We start from the raw sequence: 22,503 nt of genomic DNA on the forward strand, positions 1-22,503 counted from the left end.
ATGATAGTGCCACAGAGACTGTTTACCATATCTGACATTAGGATAAATTAGCGTCCACACTCTTGTGCGCACTCTTGCCTGGGGCCGCACGACTCATGCCTCTTGTTCACAGGCATGAGTCATTGTGGGTTGGAGCTGCGAAGAAGAAGGAGGTGCGTTGGCAGATGAACAGCTTTTGTTTTGGAATGCTCTAGCGGACTCTTCCATCTTTTCGCACATAATTTTCAGGGCACAAGTTGGCCCATAATAAACTAGTTTTTGACGGTTCTTCTCTTGCACCCATTACATTTTGGTGGAGGTGCGGGGTATGATTGAAAGCCCCCTTGGCGCAAGAGAGCGAAGCCCCGATCCTCAACGATTGGAACCTGGCGAATTGACTCCGGTACACCAGCGTTCAAGCCGCCGCCTCCGAGGAGAGCCGCCTGAATTCGCACCCCTCCCCAGTGCTCCAGTAACACAAGTAGCGTCCACAGACAATGGAACGATGGCTTACCAGGTGACATCATCGGAATCTATTCTGTCCCCACCATGCTAGCCTGAGCCCTTCCACGGCGACAACTTCGAGGATGTGGAGGATTGGTTAGAACACTTCGAGCGGGTTACGAAAACCAACGGCTGGGATGAAGCAAGGAAACTGCGTCGCGTGTACTTCACATTGGAGGATGCAGCGAGGACGTGGTATGAAGACCACGAAGCGTTCATACCGACATGGGAAGAATTTCGACGGCAAATAGTAGCTACATATGCCAGCACCGATCGTCGGGAGAAGGCAGAGAACACTCTACAGTCCAGAAACCAGCATACAAACGAAAGCGTTGGCATGTATATTGAGGACATGTCCCACCTTTTCAAACCCGCTGACCCAAACATGAACGAAGAAAAAAAGCTGCGTCACTTGATGCGAGGGGCCAAAGAGGAGTTATTTGTCGGTTTGGTACGCAACCCACCTCGAATAACTGCTGAATTTCACAACGAAGCCACCTCCATAGAACGGGCATTGCAGCAGCGCTCCCGCCACTACAATCATGACACGAGTAGTGTTCCTGCGGATGTCCTCTCATCAAACCTGGGAAGCAGCAGCGAAGCATTGAGGGAAATGGTGCGATCCATTGTGAAGGAAGAGCTCCGGAAGCTGCTGCCCTGACAAGTCGCAACGCCAGTTTCGTCTCTGTCTACCCTGATCAGAGATGAAGTTCGCCATGCCATTCTTCAAGCCGAACACGAGGCGCAACCAGTTCGACTTGAACAGCAATTGCAGGAACGCCCCGTACCGACTTACGCCGATGCCGTACGCCAGCCCGCCGTGCATACTGCTTCGTTTGCAGCTCCCAGTGGCTACCGACCAGCTTCGCGTGGCTGAAACTATCCAGTTAACTCGAGGCCACGAAGAAGTGACGTGTGGCGCACACCCGACAGGACGCCTCTCTGTTTTCACTGCGGCGAAGCTGGACACCTGTATAGAATGTGCCCATATCGACGAGTTGGTCTCCGTGGGTTTTCTTCAAACGCGCCATGCCCCCGAAATGGCGAAAGACCCGTTGAAATTGAAAATTACTTGTCCGGCCATCAGTTTCCAACTGCCGGTTTCCAGCATCAGCCTAGATCACCAGCGCCTGCTCGCTATTGATCGCCAAGCCCTCGACGATTTAGTTCACCTTCTCCACCTTCAACATCAACACACCGTCGTTCAAGCAGTCCCCATCAGGAAAACTGAAGCCAGCAACCTATGGAGGCAAGGCGGCTGATGTCCGACCAACTGAAGATCCTCCGTCAAGGTCCCAGTGCAGCAACGACGAGCCAAACACTACAACTAGGTTAGGTAAAGAGAAAATTTCTTCACACTTACGCGTTACCGTAGACGGGTGTGAATTTACCGTTTTAGTTGACACAGGTGCTGATTATTTGGTTGTCAGTTACGCTGCCGCAAAGGATTTAAAGAAAGTCCTGACGCCTTGGAGTGGACCCCAGATACGCACGGCTGGGGGTCATCTCATCAGACCTGTGGGAAGATGTACCGCACGAATCGGAATTCGAGGCGCTACTTACGTTGCTGACTTTGTCGTACTTCCGGAATGCTCTAGTGATTTAATACTCGGAATAGATTTTCTGCTAGCAAACGGAGCTATAATCGACCTGCAGAATTCTAGTGTCTTTTTTTTTTGACCGAACTGGCCATAGACACAATTGAGCCAGAATACACTGCACAACGTGTTATAGATTGTGATGTTACCGTGCCGCCACGATGGAGCGTAATAGTCGATGTAAGAAATGAAGCATTCGTCGATTCTGAAGGTATAGCGGATGCAAACATCGAACTACTGCTCAAGGAAGGCATTTGTGTAGCTCGAGGCATTATTCAATTACGTGGTGGATGTGCCAATGTATTGCTCACAAATTTCGGAAACAAAATTCAGCACGTTGCAAAGGACACTGCTATCGCCTTCCGGCGCGGTTTTCAAACAGTGACGGACTTATGTGGTCTGGTGTCGGGGCCACCTACTTCGGAACCTGCGCCCGATGTCGTGGCAAAAGTTGCAATCAGCCAAAATCTATCCCCAGCCGAGAAGAAAATCATTCAAGACCTCCTAAGAGACTTCACCGGATGTTTCTCTACCTCGTCAAAAGTACGGCGGACCCAGGTTGTTAAACACCGAATAATAACAGATGAAGCTACTAGGCCGGTACACCAAAATCCGTACAGAGTATAACCGAAGAAACGTGAGATCATAAAGAGCCAGTGAAAGAGATGCTGGAGGATGATGTGATACAGCCATTCAATAGTCCGTGGGCGTCGCCTGTAGTCCTTGTGAGGAAAAAGGACAACACGCTGAGATTCTGCGTTGATTACAGAAAGCTGAACAGCGTGACCAAGCGGGATGTCAACCCTTTGCCGCGTATTGATGATACGTTGGATCGGCTACGGCACGCAAGGTATTTCTCTTCATTGGATTTAAAAAGCGGTTATTGGCAAATTGAAGTGGACAAAAGGGACCGTGAAAAGACTGCTTTCGTGACCCCGGATGGTCTATATGAGTTTAAAGCACTCCCATTCGGCCTGTGTTGTGCGCCTGCAACATTCCAGCGCATGATGGACAGCGTCCTTTCAGGCCTCAAATGGCAGTCGTGCTTAGTCTACCTGGACGACGTTGTTGTGTTTTCAGCAACGTTTGAACAGCATGTAGAGCGACTACGTTCGGTACTTCAGGCTATCCAGTCAGCCGGCTTGACGATTAAACCGGAAAAATGCCAGTTTGGATTCGAGAAGCTTCGTTTCCTCGGTCATGTAATCAGTGCTCAAGGTGTTGGCCCGGACCCAGAGAAGACTGTGGCCTTGGGGCTGTTTCCCAAGCCAAAAGAAAAGAAGGAAATACGCCGATTTTTGGGTTTGTGTGCTTATTATAGGCGGGTTGTGAAAAATTTCGCGAAAATTGCCGAACCTCTAACAATACTCACAAAAAAGGACGTGCCATTTATTTGGTGCACCAAACAAGACAGTGCATTCAACGAGCTAAAGAAACGTTGGCAAGCCCTACCTATGCTGGCCCACTTTGACGAAACCGCAGATACGGAAGTTCATACAGATGCCAGCAATCTTGGCCCAGGTGCGGTCCTGGTGCAATTACAAAATAGAGAAGAGAAAGTGATAGCATATGCTAACCGCACCCTCTCAAAAATGGAAAGAAACTACTCTGCAACCGAAAAAGAGTGCTTGGCAGTCATATGGGCGATTAGCAAGTTCAGGCCATACCTCTACGGCAGGCCGTTCAGTGCCGTCAGCGACCACCACTCACTTTGTTGGCTGGCGAGCTTAAAAGACCCATCGGGACGGCTTGCGAGATGGAGTCTCAGGCTCCAAGAGTATGACATTACGGTCGTATATAGGTCTGGCAGAAAGCATGATGATGCTGACTGCTTATCATGTTCACCAGTCCACTCTACTTTTTCAGAAGAAGAGGACTTCCCAATCCTTTGTGTGATAAAAACCTCAGAAATCGCTGAACATCAGCGGGCTGACATGGAACTGCTCCCATTAATAAAGTATCTCGAAGGGCACGACGAACAAGTTCCTCGCGTATTTAAGAGAGGGTTATCCTCATTCTGCCTGCGAGATTATACACTTTACAAGAGGAATTTTGAACACAACAAGGAGAAGTTCTTACTCGTTGTACCATCAGCCATGAGGCATGAAGTCTTAGAAGCCTGTCATGATGAACCGTCTGCGGGTCACTTGGGCGCGAGTCGAACTCTCGCCAAAATTCATCAGAAATACTACTGGCCCAAGTTGCTAGCGTCCGTGAAGCATTACGTCAAGACATGTCACGAGTTTCAAAGGCGAAAAACACCACCCTTTAAGACGGCCGGCCTTCTCAAGCCTATAGAGCCACCTGCGACTCCATTTCAACAGGTTGAAATGGACCTCCTGGGACTGTTTCTAATGTCGGCATCAGGAAAAAGGTGGATAATAGTTGAGACTGACTATTTGACACGATACGCTGAAACCGGCTGCCTTGAGCGAGGAACGGCAACGGAAGTCGCGAAGTTTTTCGTTCAGAATATTGTTCTTCGCCATGGAGCCCCACTCGTCGTGATTACCGATCGAGGAGCAGCGTTCACAGCTGATTTGATGCAGTCCTTAATGACAATGACTAACACCAGTCATAGGAAGACCACTGCATACCATCCCCAAACCAACCGGTTGACAGAACGCCTGAACCGCACCATCGCTGACATGCTGTCGATGTACGTTGACATTGAGCATAAATTGTGGAACGAAATGTTGCCATACGCAACTTTCGCCTACAATACGGCAGTGCAGGAGACCATCCGTGTCACACCATTTCAGCCGGTCTACGGTCGCACTGTCACTACTAACCTCGATGCCATGTTGCCAGTAGACAACGACAATTACGAGCCATCTGAACTTGATGGCTTTCTGCAAAGGGCTGAAGAAGCACGCCAGTTGGCACGACATGGAATACATTAACAGCAAAACAAGGACGCAAGCCACTACAACCTGCGCCGCAGAAAAGTTCAGTACAGCCCAGGCGAGCGAGTGTGGATATGGACACCACTCCGACGCCGCGGCCTATTAGAAAAGCTTCTTTGTCGATACTTTGGCCCCTATAAGATTCTCCGACGAATTAGTGACCTAAACTACGAAGTCATCGCCGATGGACACATCTGTTCAAAGCGGCAAAACAGCGCAGAAGTCGTACACGTCGTTCGTATGAAGCCCTATTATGAGAGGGAATGAAAGCGCTCCCTTCCTCTTTTTGCCTCCCTCCATCGCACATCGGGACGATGCCTATTTCGAAGGGGGACTAATGCCACAGAGACTGTTTAAACATTCGACATTATGAAGAATCAGCGTCCACAGTCTTGTGCGCACTCTTGCTTGGGGCCGCACGACTCATGCTTCTTGTTCACAGGCACGAGCCAGTGTGGGTTCGGAATGCGAAGAAGAAGAAAGTGCGTTGGCAGATGAACAGTTTTTGTTTTGGAACGCTCTAGCGGACTCTTCCATCTTTTCGCACATAATTTTCAGGGCACAAGTTCGCCCATAATAAACTAGTTTTTGACTTTTCCTTTCTTGCACCTGTTACAATATCAGCAAGAGTACGGTGAAATCTCGCGGTGAGACCGTTGGTCTGGCGGTGGTAGCTTGAAGCTGTCTTGTGTGTTATTCCAGAGGCGCGAATTACTTCATTTAACACTTGTGATAGAAACACCCTTGCACGATCACTCAGCAATATACGAGGAGCGCCATGGCGCTGATTGATGGCATGCAGAACAAAGTCGGCAACTTCTGAAGCAGAGGCAGTTGGCACAGACGTTGTCTCCGCGTAGCATGTTAGGTGGTCTATGGCGGTCACTATCTATCGTTTGCCAGTAGATGTGACGGGAAGCGAGACGTAAAAGTCAATACCTACAACCTCAAGTGGCGTTGTAGGGCACGAAGTTGGCTGCTGAGGCCCGGCCGTTGCAGATGTCTAGATTTTACTAGGTTGGCATGGGACGCAGGCACCGATGTAGCATGTGATGCTAGTAGAAATACCAGGCCAGTCAAAGCAAATTCGAATGCGGTCGTGAGTATTTCAAAAGCCAAGATGGCCGGCAGTTAAGTTGTCATGGAAGGGTTTAGCACGTCAAGTCGAAGAGAGCATGGTAGCACAGGGACCCAGCGTTGACCACCGGGGTGGTAGATGTGACGGTACAGAACTTGATTGTCCAGCTTAAATCGCAAGAGTTGACGACGATGTCGCGCGTTAGGTGGATGGGAAGCTCCTGAGAGCTGGTCCATAATACGCCTACATCACGACTCATGCCTCTTGTTCACAGCCACGAGTCAGTGTGGGTTGGAGCTGCGAAGAAGAAGAAGGTGCGTTGGCAGATGAACAGTTTTTGTTTTGGAACGCTCTAGCGGACTCTTCCATCTTTTCGCACGTAATTTTCAGGGCACAAGTTCGCCCGTAATAAACTAGTTTTTGACGTTTCTTCTCTAGCACCCGTTACAATATTTCGGTATTTTTTCGTAACTTGTCTAGCTTTAGTACATTCCTTGACATTTTTGCTAAGCATTGCTATCTGTCTGGTGCTTTTTTAAACACCACCAAATGTAAGGCATTGCGCTTTGGAGGCTTCAGAGAACCATTGCCAGGAGACTTAGAATACGTTCAAGCTGTTTAGGTGTTAGGCGTTTACTTTGAGGAAGGAGATATATAAAAAAAGACCTGAGATGACGTGCTTAGGAGATCTACCGATGTCATAGCAGCAGCCACTCATTTTAACCTGTCACCAACGGCAAAAGCAATAGTCATCAAGACACAGGCATGCGCTTTTGCGTTTCACATAGCACACATCACCCTGCTACCTAACCGTATTGCAGGACGCCTCGCCGCTATAGCGGGGACCTTCCTATGGGAAGGAAAACCAGCAAAGGTACGGAGGAAATTTTTACAGCTTCCCACAAACCGTGGAGGCTTGAGCCTCCCAGATATACCAAGGTTCACGAGAGCGCTGGCTGCAAAATCAACACAGAAGCTATTCGATGACAGCAACTACCCCGGGTACAGGCTCATGATATACTGGAGCAGTACACTAAAAGGTACTTTCACGGCCAATCCGTACATCTGAGCACGAGCGAAAATTCCGCTAAAGTTTTACAGAGCTGCCAGTGACTTAAAAAGAACAGTGGAATCAATAGGTTCACGCAGTCTGGAAGATGTTTCATCGCAAGAAATAAGCGAAATGGTGACAAGTAGCACACTGAGCAAAGGGGAAGAAACAGCATCCTGCACGAGAAAATGGAAACGATGGCGTTTCAATCGCGTACCTAATCAGGTGCGCGAATTCGATTGGTTGAGAAGATGGAGGGCATTGCCTACGCGCGACTGGTTAGCACATTGGGGAGTTGTTCCAAATGACCGCTGCCCAAACTGTGGCAAAAGAGAGGCGACCCAACATGCTCTGTTTCATTGCTCGGTGGCGAGGGTCGTCTGGCGCATGGTACAACGCATCTTTGGCTTTCGCACGGCGCGCATAGGAACAAAACGTGGGCTGTTTGCAAGACTGGTCTTTACAGTAACCTTGTACGTACTGTGGCGGCGACGCTGTTTAGTGGAAGTACGGCACAAGCCGCATAGAGGCGCCTATCCCGCACTACAGAAAATACGGCTCATTGTGTGGAACTACCTAGACCAGCAGCTGGAAACGCACGGCGAAGAGGCCTTCCTTCGACGATGGCACTCAAGTTTCTTCAAAGTAAGAGAGGGACAGCTGAGGTTTCCATTAGTCCCGTACTAGCCATGCACCCACTCTAGTACGCATGCATAAGTGTTGTCCTGTTAAATGTGATTAACTTGATTCTTTTTAATTTTCCTTTCGCTTGTAACATTTGGATACTCAGTGATCAATTAAATTTTGGTGCTCATTTGTAAGATGAATACACTGTCTTTACTTGTTTTCAATGTTTCGTTTGTGTACGTACAAGTGAAGTGTTTAGTAAACTTCCCTTTTTCGCCTTTAAAAGTTTCGTAGACGTTGCTAGGAGTACAGTGACTGCCAAGAAAACACTGCGTAACCGATAACGCGGCGCCGAGCACAGATGTTTTGTCCGCCACGGCTCAGCACGAGACCTGTGGAGGCACACAAGCCGCCGCAAGCCGCGACCGCTCACTGCCAGGCCAGCTTCACTGCGTAAAACGTAACCATATCAACGGTGCCATTGTGCCCTGTGAATATGGCCGCCATGATGTCATTTCCTCCACACTTTTCACGTAGCGTGCTGGCTGGGCATGCCGTCTCCTATCTTTCCTTCCTCCGTGGCTGGCGCGCACGCGTGCCGGGTCACGTCGAAGTGTATTAGCGCCTTGAGTGCTGCATGTAGTCATGTTTTCACACGACACGCATAGTATGATTATCATGTTTGCACTAGTCACATACATTCGTCATCCATTCACGTGATGTAACACCAATTTTGGCGTATGTGAAGCTAGTGAAGCGACCACGAGCGCTACATGAGCATGGCATGTAGTCATGTTGTTACATGACACGCACCTGATGATTATCATGTTTACGCCAGTCCCATACCTTCGTCATTCATTACCATATTGGTAAAGTAATACCATATTTGGTAAAGGTGAATCTAGCGAAACGGCTGCGAGCGCATCATGACCATGGTATGTAGTCATGTTTTTACATGACACGCATCTCATGATAATTATGTTTGCATCAGTCGCATATATTCATCATCCATTCATGTCCCATAACACCAGATTTGGTATATTTGAAGCTAGTGAAACGGGCGCGAGCCCATTATGAGTGTGGCGTGTAGTCATGTTGCTATATGACCCGCATATCATGATTTTCATGTTAGGTTCTGTCACTTTTGTTCACCATAGAGTTGTGTCATACCATACCAGTTTTGCAATATTTCATGTAAACGAAACCACCGCAAGAGCAGCAAGACCACTAAATGTAAATGATGACATTCATGACATGCATTTAATGTTTTTCACGTCATGTCACTTGCGCTCGTCATATAGTCGTGTTATGCCATACAAATTTGAGTATCGATTCGATACCATTGTCGAAACGGCCAGGACAACTAAAAGTCGTAGGCAGCTAGATAGATAGATAGATAGATAGATAGATAGATAGATAGATAGATAGATAGATAGATAGATAGATAGATAGATAGATAGATAGATAGATAGATAGATAGATAGATACGCTCAAAGTCACTGAAGTTCGCTAAGAAATGCTTCGCATTTAAAAAGTTAGAGCACAATCCAGAGGAGGCTACTAGAAAGTCTGAATCTAAGATACACAGGGTAAAGTACAACCACAGAACACCTACCAGTTTAGAGAACGGAAACTTTACTTTTGGGCTGTTGTATGAAAATAACATGAAAATACGTAGCGGCGGCGTACAAAACTTCAATACCGCGAGGCGAGATGGCGCTGGTAGTACTATCATCATCAATAAACAGACGCAATCTTTTTGTTCCAGGGGGGGGGGGGGGGGTGGCTGGTTCGCGCTGCTCGCTTGCTCTGTTTAGTTTTTTGCTGCTAAATCACGCTTTGCGCCTGTAATTATCGTCAGGTGACCTAGCTGGCCTCGACTGGCAAAAACAACGTCAATAAAGTAAGGTTTGCATCGTTTATTGCGAGTGTCCAAGCCGGTACAATCAATGTATGTGGTCGGGTCCGAACAAAACAAGTCACTCATACATATCGAAAGCTTTCATCCAATGTGTAAAGACCCTTCAAAGCTAACAAGCATATGCATATAACTGAACCTCGACATCGCTGAATGAACGTCGCTCTCATTGTGTTGCGGCGCTCGAGTTATTTTAATAGCGTGGTTTCAGGACAAAGGTCCGATTCTGCCCTCAGATGCGGCGCTTGTCCTGTAGTGTTGATCCTGAAGTGAAGTCAATGCATGATGTGGAATCGGGAAGGAAACTTGCATACTGCCGATAGATAGCTCGCGCAGTGAGAGCAGTGTAGTTTTGCTAAATTTGTTAAGTAAAGAATTGCGGATGCGTGCAGTTCTGAATATTTCTCGCTCTGCAGTGCTATATTGAGTGCTTCGCAATTGGCGATGTCGCATCGTGTCGACAGGGTAGGCACTAGTTTTATTTCTCAGTCGTGAGCCTATATTATAGGTAATAGGTATTTAAAAATATTTCAGGCTTGCTACATTTATTGTTAAAGATAGGTTACACAGTTACTAGAGCAAGAATTTCTCGTCGCAGGTAATGACCGGTCTGCTGAGTATGTAGCTAACATGTATGCTGAAGGAACAGAGTTATGAGGTGTGTGCTTACAGATTGAAATGGCCCAATTCTAAGAAAATAACCTTTAAACATGTATTGCTTTAGACTTGCATTGTCTAAGCAAGCACTCCTGAAATCAATTGGTGGTACATGATGTCGATCTGTTGAAATACTGAATCAATAAATATCACATTTATTACACACTTGTTATTGTGTTTACTTTTTCAGTATACTTGTGCTTGAAAGCTGAAGTTTTTTCTCTCTGTTATTTTTAGAAGTTAGGTTTTGAATTACGTACCATCATGCCTTGTGGCTGTAGATAAGTCAAGATCGTGTATGTTTCAACTACCTGTGCGATTGCTTAGATTCCTTTTGTGACGGTAGGGCACAGCATTTCACTTTGTAGCTGTAGGCGCTATAGCTATGACAACTTGATTTAAACAGAAGCAGATGTGCTTAAAGAAATCTGGGACGTTTCTCTGCTTCATGAAAAAAAGGTACCGCATGCAATGAACACAATCTGGTTCATCACGACAGCATTCACTTGTTGAAGGAAGCTGTGCTGCAAGTGCTGTTCACCTTTATGATTTCATATTTTAGGAGCCCGTTAAACATACGTGGAAAACTAAACAAATGAGTGCGGCCTTATGAGCTTTGGCGCATCTTTTTGTACACTTGTATGAGCCAAACACAGTTAATTTGGGCAAAATGGTTTATATTTCTATTAATTTAGATTGATTCTGGCTTCCAGGGCTTAAAACAAATAACATTGTAGCCTCGAAGAAAACAAGAATACTTGTCGAAACATTTGCTCTGACACCTCGTGTTCACAAATTTTTCATATTTTCAAGCTTCCATTTTTAAGGGACATTTTAGTTCCCCTGCACTAATGGGAACTGGTTCGCGAGATTTTCAGAACTTGTGCAGCACCAGTTCAGCAGTGCGGCATCACAAGTGAATGACAAGGTGCGGACAAGGTGGAATTCTTAGTTTTATTCACTTAATTTAATGAGGTGCAAACATCTTAGCAAAACACGCTGCGTTTGTAGAGGCGGGTACGGCACCTACATCTAATGCTATGTTGTTTGTCAAGCTGTGCGAGCGGCTGCACCAAACCAGCACCGTCAGAGCAGAAGGTACAGGAAAGTCATGAAATAGTTTTGGTGCTGTACCTCTCCTGCGCTTTTTGAAATGAATGTCAAGATTTAGAAGACGCCATTGCTGCGCCACTGAAACGAATGGTGAGGTGCAGCACTTTGTAAAATGAATCATGTGGTGCAGGTGAATCGAACAAACCCTTAAGCACACAAGCGTGTTAGCATTTCACCCTCATCGAAATATGGCCACTGTAGCAGGTATCAAACCTGTGTTGTTGAGCTCAGCAGTGCCACACAATCTAACTAGTAGTGTTACAGTTTCGTCCTTATTAAAGTGTAGATTCCACGTCACAGTAGACAGACAATGCTTGCGGCCAATCTAAAGCACACCTCTACTATATGCGTGGTAAAACATTCTCAAATATAGCGTTGAATGTGTGTGGTTTCAGATGGCCTGTTGTAGTGGACGTTCAGATGTTTCAACGTGCTTGCAGAGTGGACATTCGGGGGTAGTCATCCTGTCGTTGCATGGCAGTCTGCAAAAACAAGTAACATCACTAGCTATCAATGCATGAAATTTTCCGAAGTAAACAAGTAAACTCAGTCAACTAGTGAACAGCCGAATTTTATACATATATGTAATGGTACCTCATAACACGTGTATCACACAGGGTTGCTTCTTCACAAGGCATGTCATGTAGCAAGTTCCTTGCCCATTGTACACAGCTGCTTCCATGTCAGGTAGGCCAGGAGGCTGTGGCAGAAAAAGAAATGTTGCTGATTTACGTGACGCTTTTTTTGTTACACTATAGCAAAACCACGCCCATAAGTATGGTATGTTTCTCAAATTCGACTGTGGTAAACTATTAAATCGTAGGTTTTTTTTGCACTAGTATATGGGCTAGCGACGAAGACACATGCGAGGTGACAGTGATGTATTTGCCTTCTTTCATCACAACGGCCTGGTTGGTGTTACTTGGCGATAGAATTTGAGAATTAGCTCTTGGGTCAGCGACTCGTTCCCACGTGAAGCCACGCCGAAAGTAACGCACGTTTTTCCGGTTACAGATTAAGATGTTAAACAGATTTAAATTTTAATATTACAACGTGCTGCCGCCATGTCACGCTGCGCCTACGCAGTCTTTGGCAAAAAAACTACATATGCTGAAATGAACCAACTAACCCTTAAAAAACTTAAGTGGTTTATACTCACCGGCCCGTAATTCTTGGGCTTGCAAGGGGTGTTAATCAGATGAAAGCTTCAACGGTCGCTTCGTTCCCCGGATGTCACTTGAATTTTCACTAGTCAAAATAAACAGAATTAGAAAAAATGTGTCGGTCGGCAGTGGCTCGGAATATCTACAGCAACACGAAACAGTGCTAGACACACCCGAACGTACCACGAGCCGCTACGTGCCGTCGCTACCGTTGGCCGCCGTATATTTTGAAATGAGGATAATGATGTAGATAGGCTGCTGCTCACTGCGAGTCAGCTAAAACAAAACTTATTACAAAAAATTGATGACGCAGCACATGTTGAAAAAAACTATTTGCTATACAAACAAGTTGTTTTTTATGTGTAGTTCTACGCAAAAATGAAGTATTTGATCATTTTATAATTGAAACTTGGCCCCGACGAGGGCGCCTCTACAAGAAAGTGCAATAGTGCGAGTGGCGAAAGAGGTTAGTAGATCAACTCCGGGTGTTGGAAGCAGCTACGCGCCGCGGTTGATTTTTTCGGCCCTCATAGGTTGATTTTTTGCCCCTTAGGGGGCCTGGTACAACTCTGGTGACCACGGTGCGTTACACAATTTTAATGTGGAAGATGTTTATTCTTTAACAGAACATAGGAATATATTTAGGCTACGAAGGGTTTTCTTTCATGAATGCTGTTAGGGTAGCCTGGAATTGTGTTGATTCTGTAAGTGACACGGTAGAATAGAAGGGTGCCACAGTGTTTATTTTGAGAATGGTGCCACGGTGTTAAAGCATCTGTGTTTCATGTTGTTTTGCTTTCTCGAATGGGGTGTGACAAGCGGCCGTTTGGTGAAATTACTTGCGCGTGACTGCGAACGTTTTTACAATGACTCGACGTGCCCGGCACTCCAAGCGAAAGCAAAGCACGTGCAATTAGCGGCAATAAAGCTTGCTGCGTGAACCTGGCTTCTGCGTGAAGCGTACAAGTCGCCTTCACTTGTGTATTTATGTATTTATTAAAGATACTTTCAAGGCCCGAAGGCACTACAGAAATGAGTGGGGAAAAGAGTAATTTACAAGTGCAGTAAAAAAGAAAAAAAGAAGTTACAGGGCATCTTGTACGGCGAGCTTGAAATCTGTTTCGTTTATTATGCAGGCAATGGAGGCGGGAAGGTGGTTCAAGGCGGCGCTTATCCTAGGAACTAATGAGTCATTGCACAATCCTGTGCGATAGGATGGTAGACCCAACTTATGATTAACTTTCGGTGATATGAAACTAGGTGGATGAAATAGGGCGTCCTTCAAATGGCCGTTAAAATTACAGATTTTGTGAAAAAGGGTAAGGCGAGACAATTTGCGGCGCAACGAAAGGTTAAACGGCTGTTAGTGAAAACTTGCAAAATCTTTCTTGCTTCGGCGTGCAATAAGTTGAGGGAACACGAGTAGAAATGCTATTGCACGTCTTACTTGCTTAGTACGGAGAATGCAAACACGTTTTTTTGCGTGCAGTAGCCGGAGAACATGCTGCAAACATCATCAGCTTGAAAAAAGTAACAAGGGGCAAAGCTTGCGGATTATCTTCCTTCCTTCAGCATTCCGAGTTCCTCTCTGTGTGCAGCAATAGACGCGGGAATACGTCGGCATTGCGATTATCAGGCAATACACACCTCACGTCGACGCACCTCACGTAATGGTATACTTAAAAACACGCAGACTGTGCGTACTGCACTCTGCTCGAGCCTCTAACATGGTGGCATGCACAGGACGGCCTACAGATGGCAGCAATTTTGCGTAAGGTCTATTACTCATGGCTGCACGGTCATGATGTATCATCAAGTTCTGTCCACTCGTTCGTAGCTGCCCCACGAATATGCTCATGCGACCACATTTCTCACTGCGACGTCTTTCATAACGCGTTTCGACCCGAGAACGCATAAATTGTTCTCTACACTTTGCACAATCGTTCTTCGTTGCGCAGGAATGCAATAACCCTCATCATGGCCAACTGCATGGTGCAAGCTCTCGCGCGCGTCGCCACTATTGGGCACTTCTCCTTCAAGGACTTTAAAGGGAACAAAGCTGCAGGCCAGGTCATGCAGACCGAACGTGTTTTCCCCGCCGGCCTTGACCATCTGCTAGTCTATGTGCGTAGCAAGCAGTTCGGAGCCGCCAACGGAATCAACCCAGGTGGCACAAATGCTTCTGCGGTAAGCGAAATAAACCGAACCTAGTTTTCCTAATTGTTCTAGAATGCGGTAATCTTCTGACGGCTGTACCGTAATTTGCAAACAAACGTGATAACATGCCTTCGGTAGAATCTTTTCCTTTGAAATTGTTATTTAGGAGAGTACCCTCTTCATAAGTGGGCGCCTATCTACTCTAAGCGTACTCATGCGTTAGCGGACTCTTATTTTCGAATTCTACAGGTCACATTTGGCTTTTCTTGCTCGTAAAATGCAGTGCAAACAATTCGCATTAGCGTGACTCGAAGTGAGGCGCCAACTGTTACAAGAGGAAATTCTTGATGGTCCCAAATGGATAGACTTTGAAACAGACCTTGCATTACAGTGGAAGCAACAGTAGAGTTAAGAGCCAGCTAAGAGCTCCGTATCTCTACCGGCGGGGGAGGGTGATCTGAACGGTGGTTGCGAGACCTGGTGGCACTGCAGTCCGATTTGACGCTACTCTCGGCGCATTGTCTGCTGCGGCGTACCACGCCGGTCCACCGTGCGGTTCCTCGCGGTGACTTTGTTGTACTACTGCACTCACCATGCTTCCAGTCGACATTATCGCGTCGAAATTGTGGGCCGCCTATGTCGATACACAAAAGATCGCCTGTACATGGCCCGGATACGTTGCTTATTGCATGTTGGCTAAGAATCGATGTCCCACCTATATTGGAGCTGTCTGCATTGAGCTTTACCTCAAGGTACGGGAGGTTCTAGATAAATGAGCATTTTCAGTGTAGTTATCACCACCGATACTATTTTAACCACAGCCGTCTAGCCTAGGCAAAAACGACCCAAAACGTTTGTATAAGAGCATCAAACATGCTGACTTACTGGAATACAAGAAAAAAAAAACAATCTAGAAAAACGGCGCTAGTGTTTTCAACTAGTTAAAAAAACGAAGTTCTCAAAAAAAAACAATACCCCTTATTTACATTGTTCACCAGAAAAGTCTTCGCGAGTGCTATCAACCCAGAGCAGAGTATAAAATGATACAGCAACTGCACCTTCTCTCTAACATTTTCCGCCTTTTCAGACAACTTCCGATTGCTTTTCTTGCAAAACAAAAAGGGTCATTCTTCTCACAATGTAAAACATCACTACTCTAGCCATCACGCTATGATCATGAGCGATATAACTGAGGAGATGCAATGGCAACCACTCCAACTTTTATGGGGAACCTGCGTTGGAGTTTCGGCGGACATATATAGTGCCGCCCTGTCGAGCGCAGTCGGAAGCATTCGGGCGTCCAAACAAATACTAACGTGAGCCACGCCACCAGGCGCGATGATGAGACGAGAAAAAAGTAGCTTCGAGACGTGCGTTACGTTTGTATTACGAATACCACAGCACATGGATGGATGAAAAACTTTTATTGGGGTCCTGAAGGATTCCACCCCCGTTTTATAGTGGTAGGATCGCGGGTCGCTCCCACAAGTTCTTATTAACAGGAAAAATAATCCAGAGGATACATAAATTACTCCTTCCGGCGTCAATTTATACCATTTCACAGGGGTTAGTACTCTGGAAGGTATCACAAGTCTTTTAATGAAACCTTGCTTTGAAAACATTCAAGAAAGCACATGAACAGTTCGGTTGCGCAACGTGACGCCGTACATTACAAGATTCGTATTTATTCGACCACGATTGTAACGCGAGGGTTGACATTTAACTACGTCTAGGAAGAAAAAAAAATGGCATTTCAGTAGTCTGTGTGCGAGGGTCGTCTTTAGAAGCAAGAATCTGAGAAAAAAGAAACCTCGCGTCGCATCTGAGCAAATACTTTATTGTACCTGACTTTCCCGTGCAGGGTTTCCAGACTGGTTAGGAGATGTGGACTGCTAGAAAAGCTGTGGTAAGCTACGCGTGCTGCACTACTCACCACACAATATATGTCACCCATGAAACCACCACAATATCAATTAGCGCCAGGTTGTTCAATAGCGCTTTTTTTCGGTATCATGCTTCGACGATGGCAGACCGCAATCTTGCGAATGGTTTGCAGATGACGGCGATTCGACGCATGACAACTGCGACACGTTTGCATTTCCGCTAATACCCTTTATCTCTGTGTTTCACTGGCCTCTCGTGTGAAGGTTGCCTTAGACAATAATTGCACAATTCATCGTCAACTTCCAAAATTTATTTTGAAGACTGCGGTATGAGTATTTTGTAGGTTCACGCTAGCCGTTGAACACACCATCAAAAAAGAGCACAGCGAAACAGCTTCTGTAATATATAGTGCAAAAGCAGTGAATACGTAAATGTGGTGTTCTCGCTCGAAACAGCTGTGAGTGGGCCGAGTGACACTTCAATCGTGCCTGAGAAACTACCCATTTTACTTCAAAGAGGGCACATAACGAGCGGCCTGCACACTACGTCGAACTTCGCAAGAGATATCTGGAAACACTTACCTGTGTGTTTACACCTACAATGCTTGGCAATATAAGTCAAAAAGTGACACTTTCATCCGCCTCATTGGCGTACTTCACGTCGGACCCCATACGTCTTTTCGAAAACGCAGACCGCGAAAGTATATGCGACAGCGCACACCACAAGGCTGAAACTATAGTGGACAATAATCGCTGCTCGCCCACAGCGTCGCAGTTTTCAGCGAAGTGTGTCCAATTATTCGCTGACCTTGCGCGTTCCAAAGCACACACAACACGACGCACATCGGACTAAGCCAGGGGTTGTCGCGTACGGTGTACCCCATGTATTTTAGCGCGTGAGACGTGTACGAGGGCACGTGAAAACTGGCCCGTAGTACACCTCGCGGCGGCTCTGTGCGAATGTTTCTCAGCCAGCTCGCCAGAGTGGCGCATCAGAGAATCGTGTAGATTTTAGGCGCGCATGAAGCAAGGGCAGGTGTGCCCCTTGGGCAGCGCTGGCTACTCATAGCACAACCCAAAGGAGGTCACTAACTATGTGGTTTTAGCCAAATGCCTCTCGACAGCTTCTGGAATTGCTTTTGATGTAGAAAGAAGGCCTCGTAAGGGCCTATATAAGCAGCTTTTTTGAAAACACCTCATCAGAGTGAGTGCCCTTTCGTGTGGATCGGGTGTGGCTGCCCCAAAGGTACATAGGAGAAATGCTAGACATTTTTTTGCACGTTGTTACGTATTCAATTTTTGTGCGAACGTACCCACAGATGTAGTACAAGCACTGTGTTACTTCCTGGTGCATAACGCTGGGCCGGGAGAAGTGACACTGACATGCAAAACACCCTGTTACCGACTCTAAGGTTCAGACACGGGAACACTGCGATTGACAAAAATATCTATAACTGTAACATTGAGGGAATCTAAGGTAGCCTTGTCACTGCTAAAACATCACCACTTATGTATAATTCATAAAATGTCAATGCGGCGCAACTCCAAAAGTTGAGAAGATATTGAGAAAAATGGGAGAGGAGCTTTGAGCTAGGGAAAATTTCAGCTGCGAGTAACGACAGCGCTGTTCATCGTGTGCCTTTCGTAGCTACGTTTTATTCCTGGTCGCTCCTTCAGACTGCTGGTTGGCCATTCGAGGGGTGCTATGTGTTTCGTGGAGATTCAGTGCCTTGTTTATGAACATTTGGGTTCAATATGTCAGGGGGAATTGCCGGGAACAGGTGCGGCAGAGTGCCGGGCATGAGCTCCCTCTCGCCGCGTGTGATCAAAGCATCTTTCCAAGCAAAACATTATGTTAGTGCATTACGATGTCGTCGTTCCAAAATTGAAGGTCACGGACTGTGTTTAGCTGTAAGCTTTCTATCTTTGCGATGTAAAGCTCCCGCCTTTTGAATTCTGTAGCATTTTGCGAAGGCCTATCACGGTAAGCATTGCTTTACACCTCAAGCAAGAACAAATTATGAAATGCAATTAATTCACTTCACCTTGGCGGTATTGTATTTTCGACTATAGTAATAAAATATACACTTGTTTCGCGCATGCGGTCACTGTCCTGGACTATTTTTGTTGGAGGTTACCATTATCTTTCATTGCGTGGCTTGATCATGGTGTCAAATTACGTTGTCGGGCAAAGGACTGTCACTTTACCTATACTGTTATTTATGCACTGTATATTATTTGAACGCGATAGCATTAAAGGGCCACTCACCAGGTTTGACAAATTTGAGCTGACAAGCGCAATGCGTACATGGGGTGTTCATGATCATGTTTCCCAAAGTTTGCAATGCTACGCGCCGCAGAAATGGGTCAGATTTCAAGATGAACGCTGCTCTCCCTTCCTTTCGGGGTCGCGCGCCAGGAGAATGAGCGCATGACATACACGCAGGAATCATCCTACGTACATGGCAGTGCTGTGCCGTCGGTACTCTACATGGTCGACTGTGCTTTGGCGTTACCAACTGTAGCGCTGAGCACAGCGAAAATTATTTAACACGGCGTGTGCACTTAGTGTTACTTGTTGCTTGACTAGATGAATAAAACTTGAGATAAATAATGAGACGCAATAAGGGCATTTGCGCGCCTTTCCCGTTTTCCCCCGTGAATTAGAACGAGATGCATGGCTAATGTGCCTGCGTTCCGCATGTGTTCGTGTCCCCGTGGTTAGCGCATCAAGCAGAGACGCTTGTCCTGGAAAAGAAATTAATTGTTCTGCGCGTTCGAGCACTCAATATGGTCATCTATTCTACTTTGTCTAAGTCAGCGTTTCTCAAATAAGTCAGCATATTTCTCAAATAAGTCAGTCTCAAAAAAGTCAGCATCTCAAATAAACAGGCAGTCGACAATCAAATAACACTGGTCAACAAAACATCGCCACTCGCAAGCTCGGGGTTTGGGCTTGTTCGGGCACGTCATGCTCACGTGACCTCTCAGTTAGATGCTGGAGAGAGTAGGGAATTGGATTGCGAAGAATACGCGGGGTGAACAGCAAGGGTTTCGAGCTTACCTCCTCGCATCTTGCTTTCGCGCTGCTTCGAAAGCACAGTTTTCTCAGCTTGCAATGAAATGTTTGAAAAGAAAGTTTTTGAGACCTAATGCTCCTAATTTTACGCAATCTTACTAAAATTTGTCAAAGGGCCCGGCGAGTGGCCCTTCGAAGAGCTCGTTTTCCACAAGTTCTGATGTCGGCGGTGGTGTAGGCGTTTCCAGTTGTGAGCAAGAATGCATCATTTTGTCCGTGAGCGAAATTCGAGAAAGCCGCCAATTGAATAAAAATCTTCAGTACGAGTGAGAATCAAAGCCAGGCTGTCTGCGTGGCAATCAGGTGTTCTACCACAGGAACACGCCAATAGTCGAAACTGATTTAAAAATGTCATAGCTTTGCCGCAAAGGCAAAATAATGAACGCGATAGCAACAACTTGGAGGGTCACGCACAGAAGGAAAGCAGATCGAAACGTGCCCCGTATTTTCACGCACAAATGACGCACGAAACGCACTCACAGGTTTTAATGCACGCGAATAAGCATCTCAGCTGTCACTTGGTGATGTCTTAAAAGCATGCACTTTGCGCAAATGGAGGCTGTAATGAAGCATAGAACATCGTGTACTCAGTAACTACAACAGAATCGTTCAAGGGAAAGCCCAAGGCCAGCCAAGAAGTACGATCTTCTCCTCCCCACCACGAGAGGGTGCGCGAGGGAGCGCCGCTCCTTTTCTCTAAGCGGGGCGAAGTTCGCGTAGGAGATTGGAGTGCGCGCAACCGCGCGATGTAGCGACACGCACTCATTGCGACATATTTCTGGTAATGCTCAAAACACAGTTCCCCCCGAGATGCCCATCAGCAGCGTTAAATAGAAGATTTAAATAGCTTGCCGTTTGAACGTTGAAGGACGTGCTCTTTGGTGGCGCAGTGGTTAACGCCTCGTATTCAGAGGACCCAAGTTCGATGCCGCGCGCCAGTGTCTTTTTTCTATTTTTTCTTGCATTTTTGCGTACATAGGTACGTATGCATATACGGTGAGTGATGCCGACGCCTGCGGCAAAATCTCGCGGAGAATGTCCTTAAATATAATATTGTGATACAAACAATATATGTATGTCATGTAGTAAAAGTGCTCATTAACTTTGTGTCTAACCAAAACTATGTTTGCACATCGTTCCTTCATGTAGGAGAAAGCATCTCTTTAAGGCACACAATATTACGCGGAAAAGAGTAGAATGAAGCCAGGCGTCAAAGCATGTCTAATGCGGTACGAGTGGGTGTTTGAAAGGCCTACTTATTGCCACCCTTTACAGAGTGCCCTAACACATGTTCGCATGTTGCCTTGCGTTCGAGCTGTAGACCCTTCCCGATTCTCAAAAAGAAAAAATATGGAGTAGTAGGCTCTTCCCAACTGTAAGTTCAGTTGAAATTCTACGATAGTTTGTAACGGGCAGTCTTGCACGGTTCCCAAACCGTGCGGTTTAGGCATGCACCGAGACGGGCGCTAGGCTAATAATTTTGAAGGTGATTCGCACACATCCCGACAAAGCTATCACATTTTGAAGAGAAAGCTCAAGCATCCCGCCAAGAATTGTATTATTTTTGTTTGTAACTGTTGTGTAATTGTTGTCAAGCAGTGTGTAAAATACTCAGCGGTGGCTCCTTCACCTTCTCTGCTAAATGCTGCCGCAGGTAATAATAATAATGAGGTGGATTGATAATTTTATTTGCACAATTATCACAGTTGATACTCTGCAAGCCTGTCACGGCAGGGTGAAGAGACAGGGGGCAATACGCATGAAATTCTCGAGCTGTTTATCCCACCTTTTACCTTGACCATTCATACTGTGTAACCATGCTTGCAAAGCAAATAAATTAATTGATTAACCAACAAAAAAGTTGCGTGAAGTGGAGTCATCATTGCTGTTGCCACTTTTGCTGCCCGGCGCAAATGAAGCCGGTGTACCTCTTTGTAAATAAATCTGCTCCTCCAAGCTACGCATCATACAGGACAAACGTGTTTTTATACAAACAACTACGCAGTGCTAAAATCAGTCCGACGCATGATGTGACAATACAGCGCACCAAACGTGGTGCGACCACTCGCACGTCCCCGCCGCTGATCACAACATGCGCTGGCCACGGGAGTGAAATGCGACTACAGCGCCACTACTTTTTGCGACCGTCACGCGGTGCATCTCTCGAGTGCAACCTTGGAACTGAGTTTATCCAAGTAACCTTGCTACTAAGTGGCAGATAATAACATAAAATAACATGTTGGGTGAGTTTGTATTCATTCTTGATAACTGAGGGGTTCGCGAAATACATGACACATCAGCACAAAGTTAGTGCTGTGGTGTTTTTTTTTTGCTGCGGTATGTTGCCAGAGGCCTATAGTCATAAGACGAAAATGGTTCGCTGCTGCACCAAAGAGAAAATAAACGACAGTATGCTAACTACCGACTATTCTCAATATATAATTGATAAAGCTCCAAGAACGATAAACCGCCGTGTGCTACAAAGACCATAAAATGTTCGAAAGCACGCGTTAGGTAGGTACGTGGACGAGCGTTCCTTGCTGGTGGTTTTATGTCTTGCTGGTTATAACACCTTATGCCAGGTCACTCTACTTCTGGGAAGGACTGGTTTGGTAGAGTCTGAAATAGTGCGAACCTTAGGCAAGCCAATTGATGTCGCACAGTACCCGCTAACACTTTGCGTACTCAGGGCAATAGAGGAAGGAGCAAGAAAATGAAATGTGTCAAGGTGAGTTCAGTGGCAATGCCATAATAAGACCCACTTATTCGCTTTTCTTCATCATGTATTTT

At 46.2% G+C, this 22,503-nt stretch overlaps 1 protein-coding gene across 1 annotated transcript in view; it reads left to right on the forward strand.

Annotated features, from left to right (window-relative positions):
• LOC119173357 (uncharacterized) overlaps nt 1-22,503 on the forward strand; it is a 420,783-nt gene that overhangs the window by 303,110 nt on the left and 95,170 nt on the right. Inside the window, exon 11 of the mRNA XM_037424210.2 lies at nt 14,553-14,781. Within this exon, the coding sequence (XP_037280107.2) occupies nt 14,553-14,781 (229 nt within the window). The remainder of the gene's footprint in view (nt 1-14,552; nt 14,782-22,503) is intronic.

Source organism: Rhipicephalus microplus, chromosome 5 (genome assembly GCF_043290135.1).
Source record: "Rhipicephalus microplus isolate Deutch F79 chromosome 5, USDA_Rmic, whole genome shotgun sequence".
Taxonomy (NCBI): Eukaryota; Metazoa; Arthropoda; class Arachnida; order Ixodida; family Ixodidae; genus Rhipicephalus; species Rhipicephalus microplus.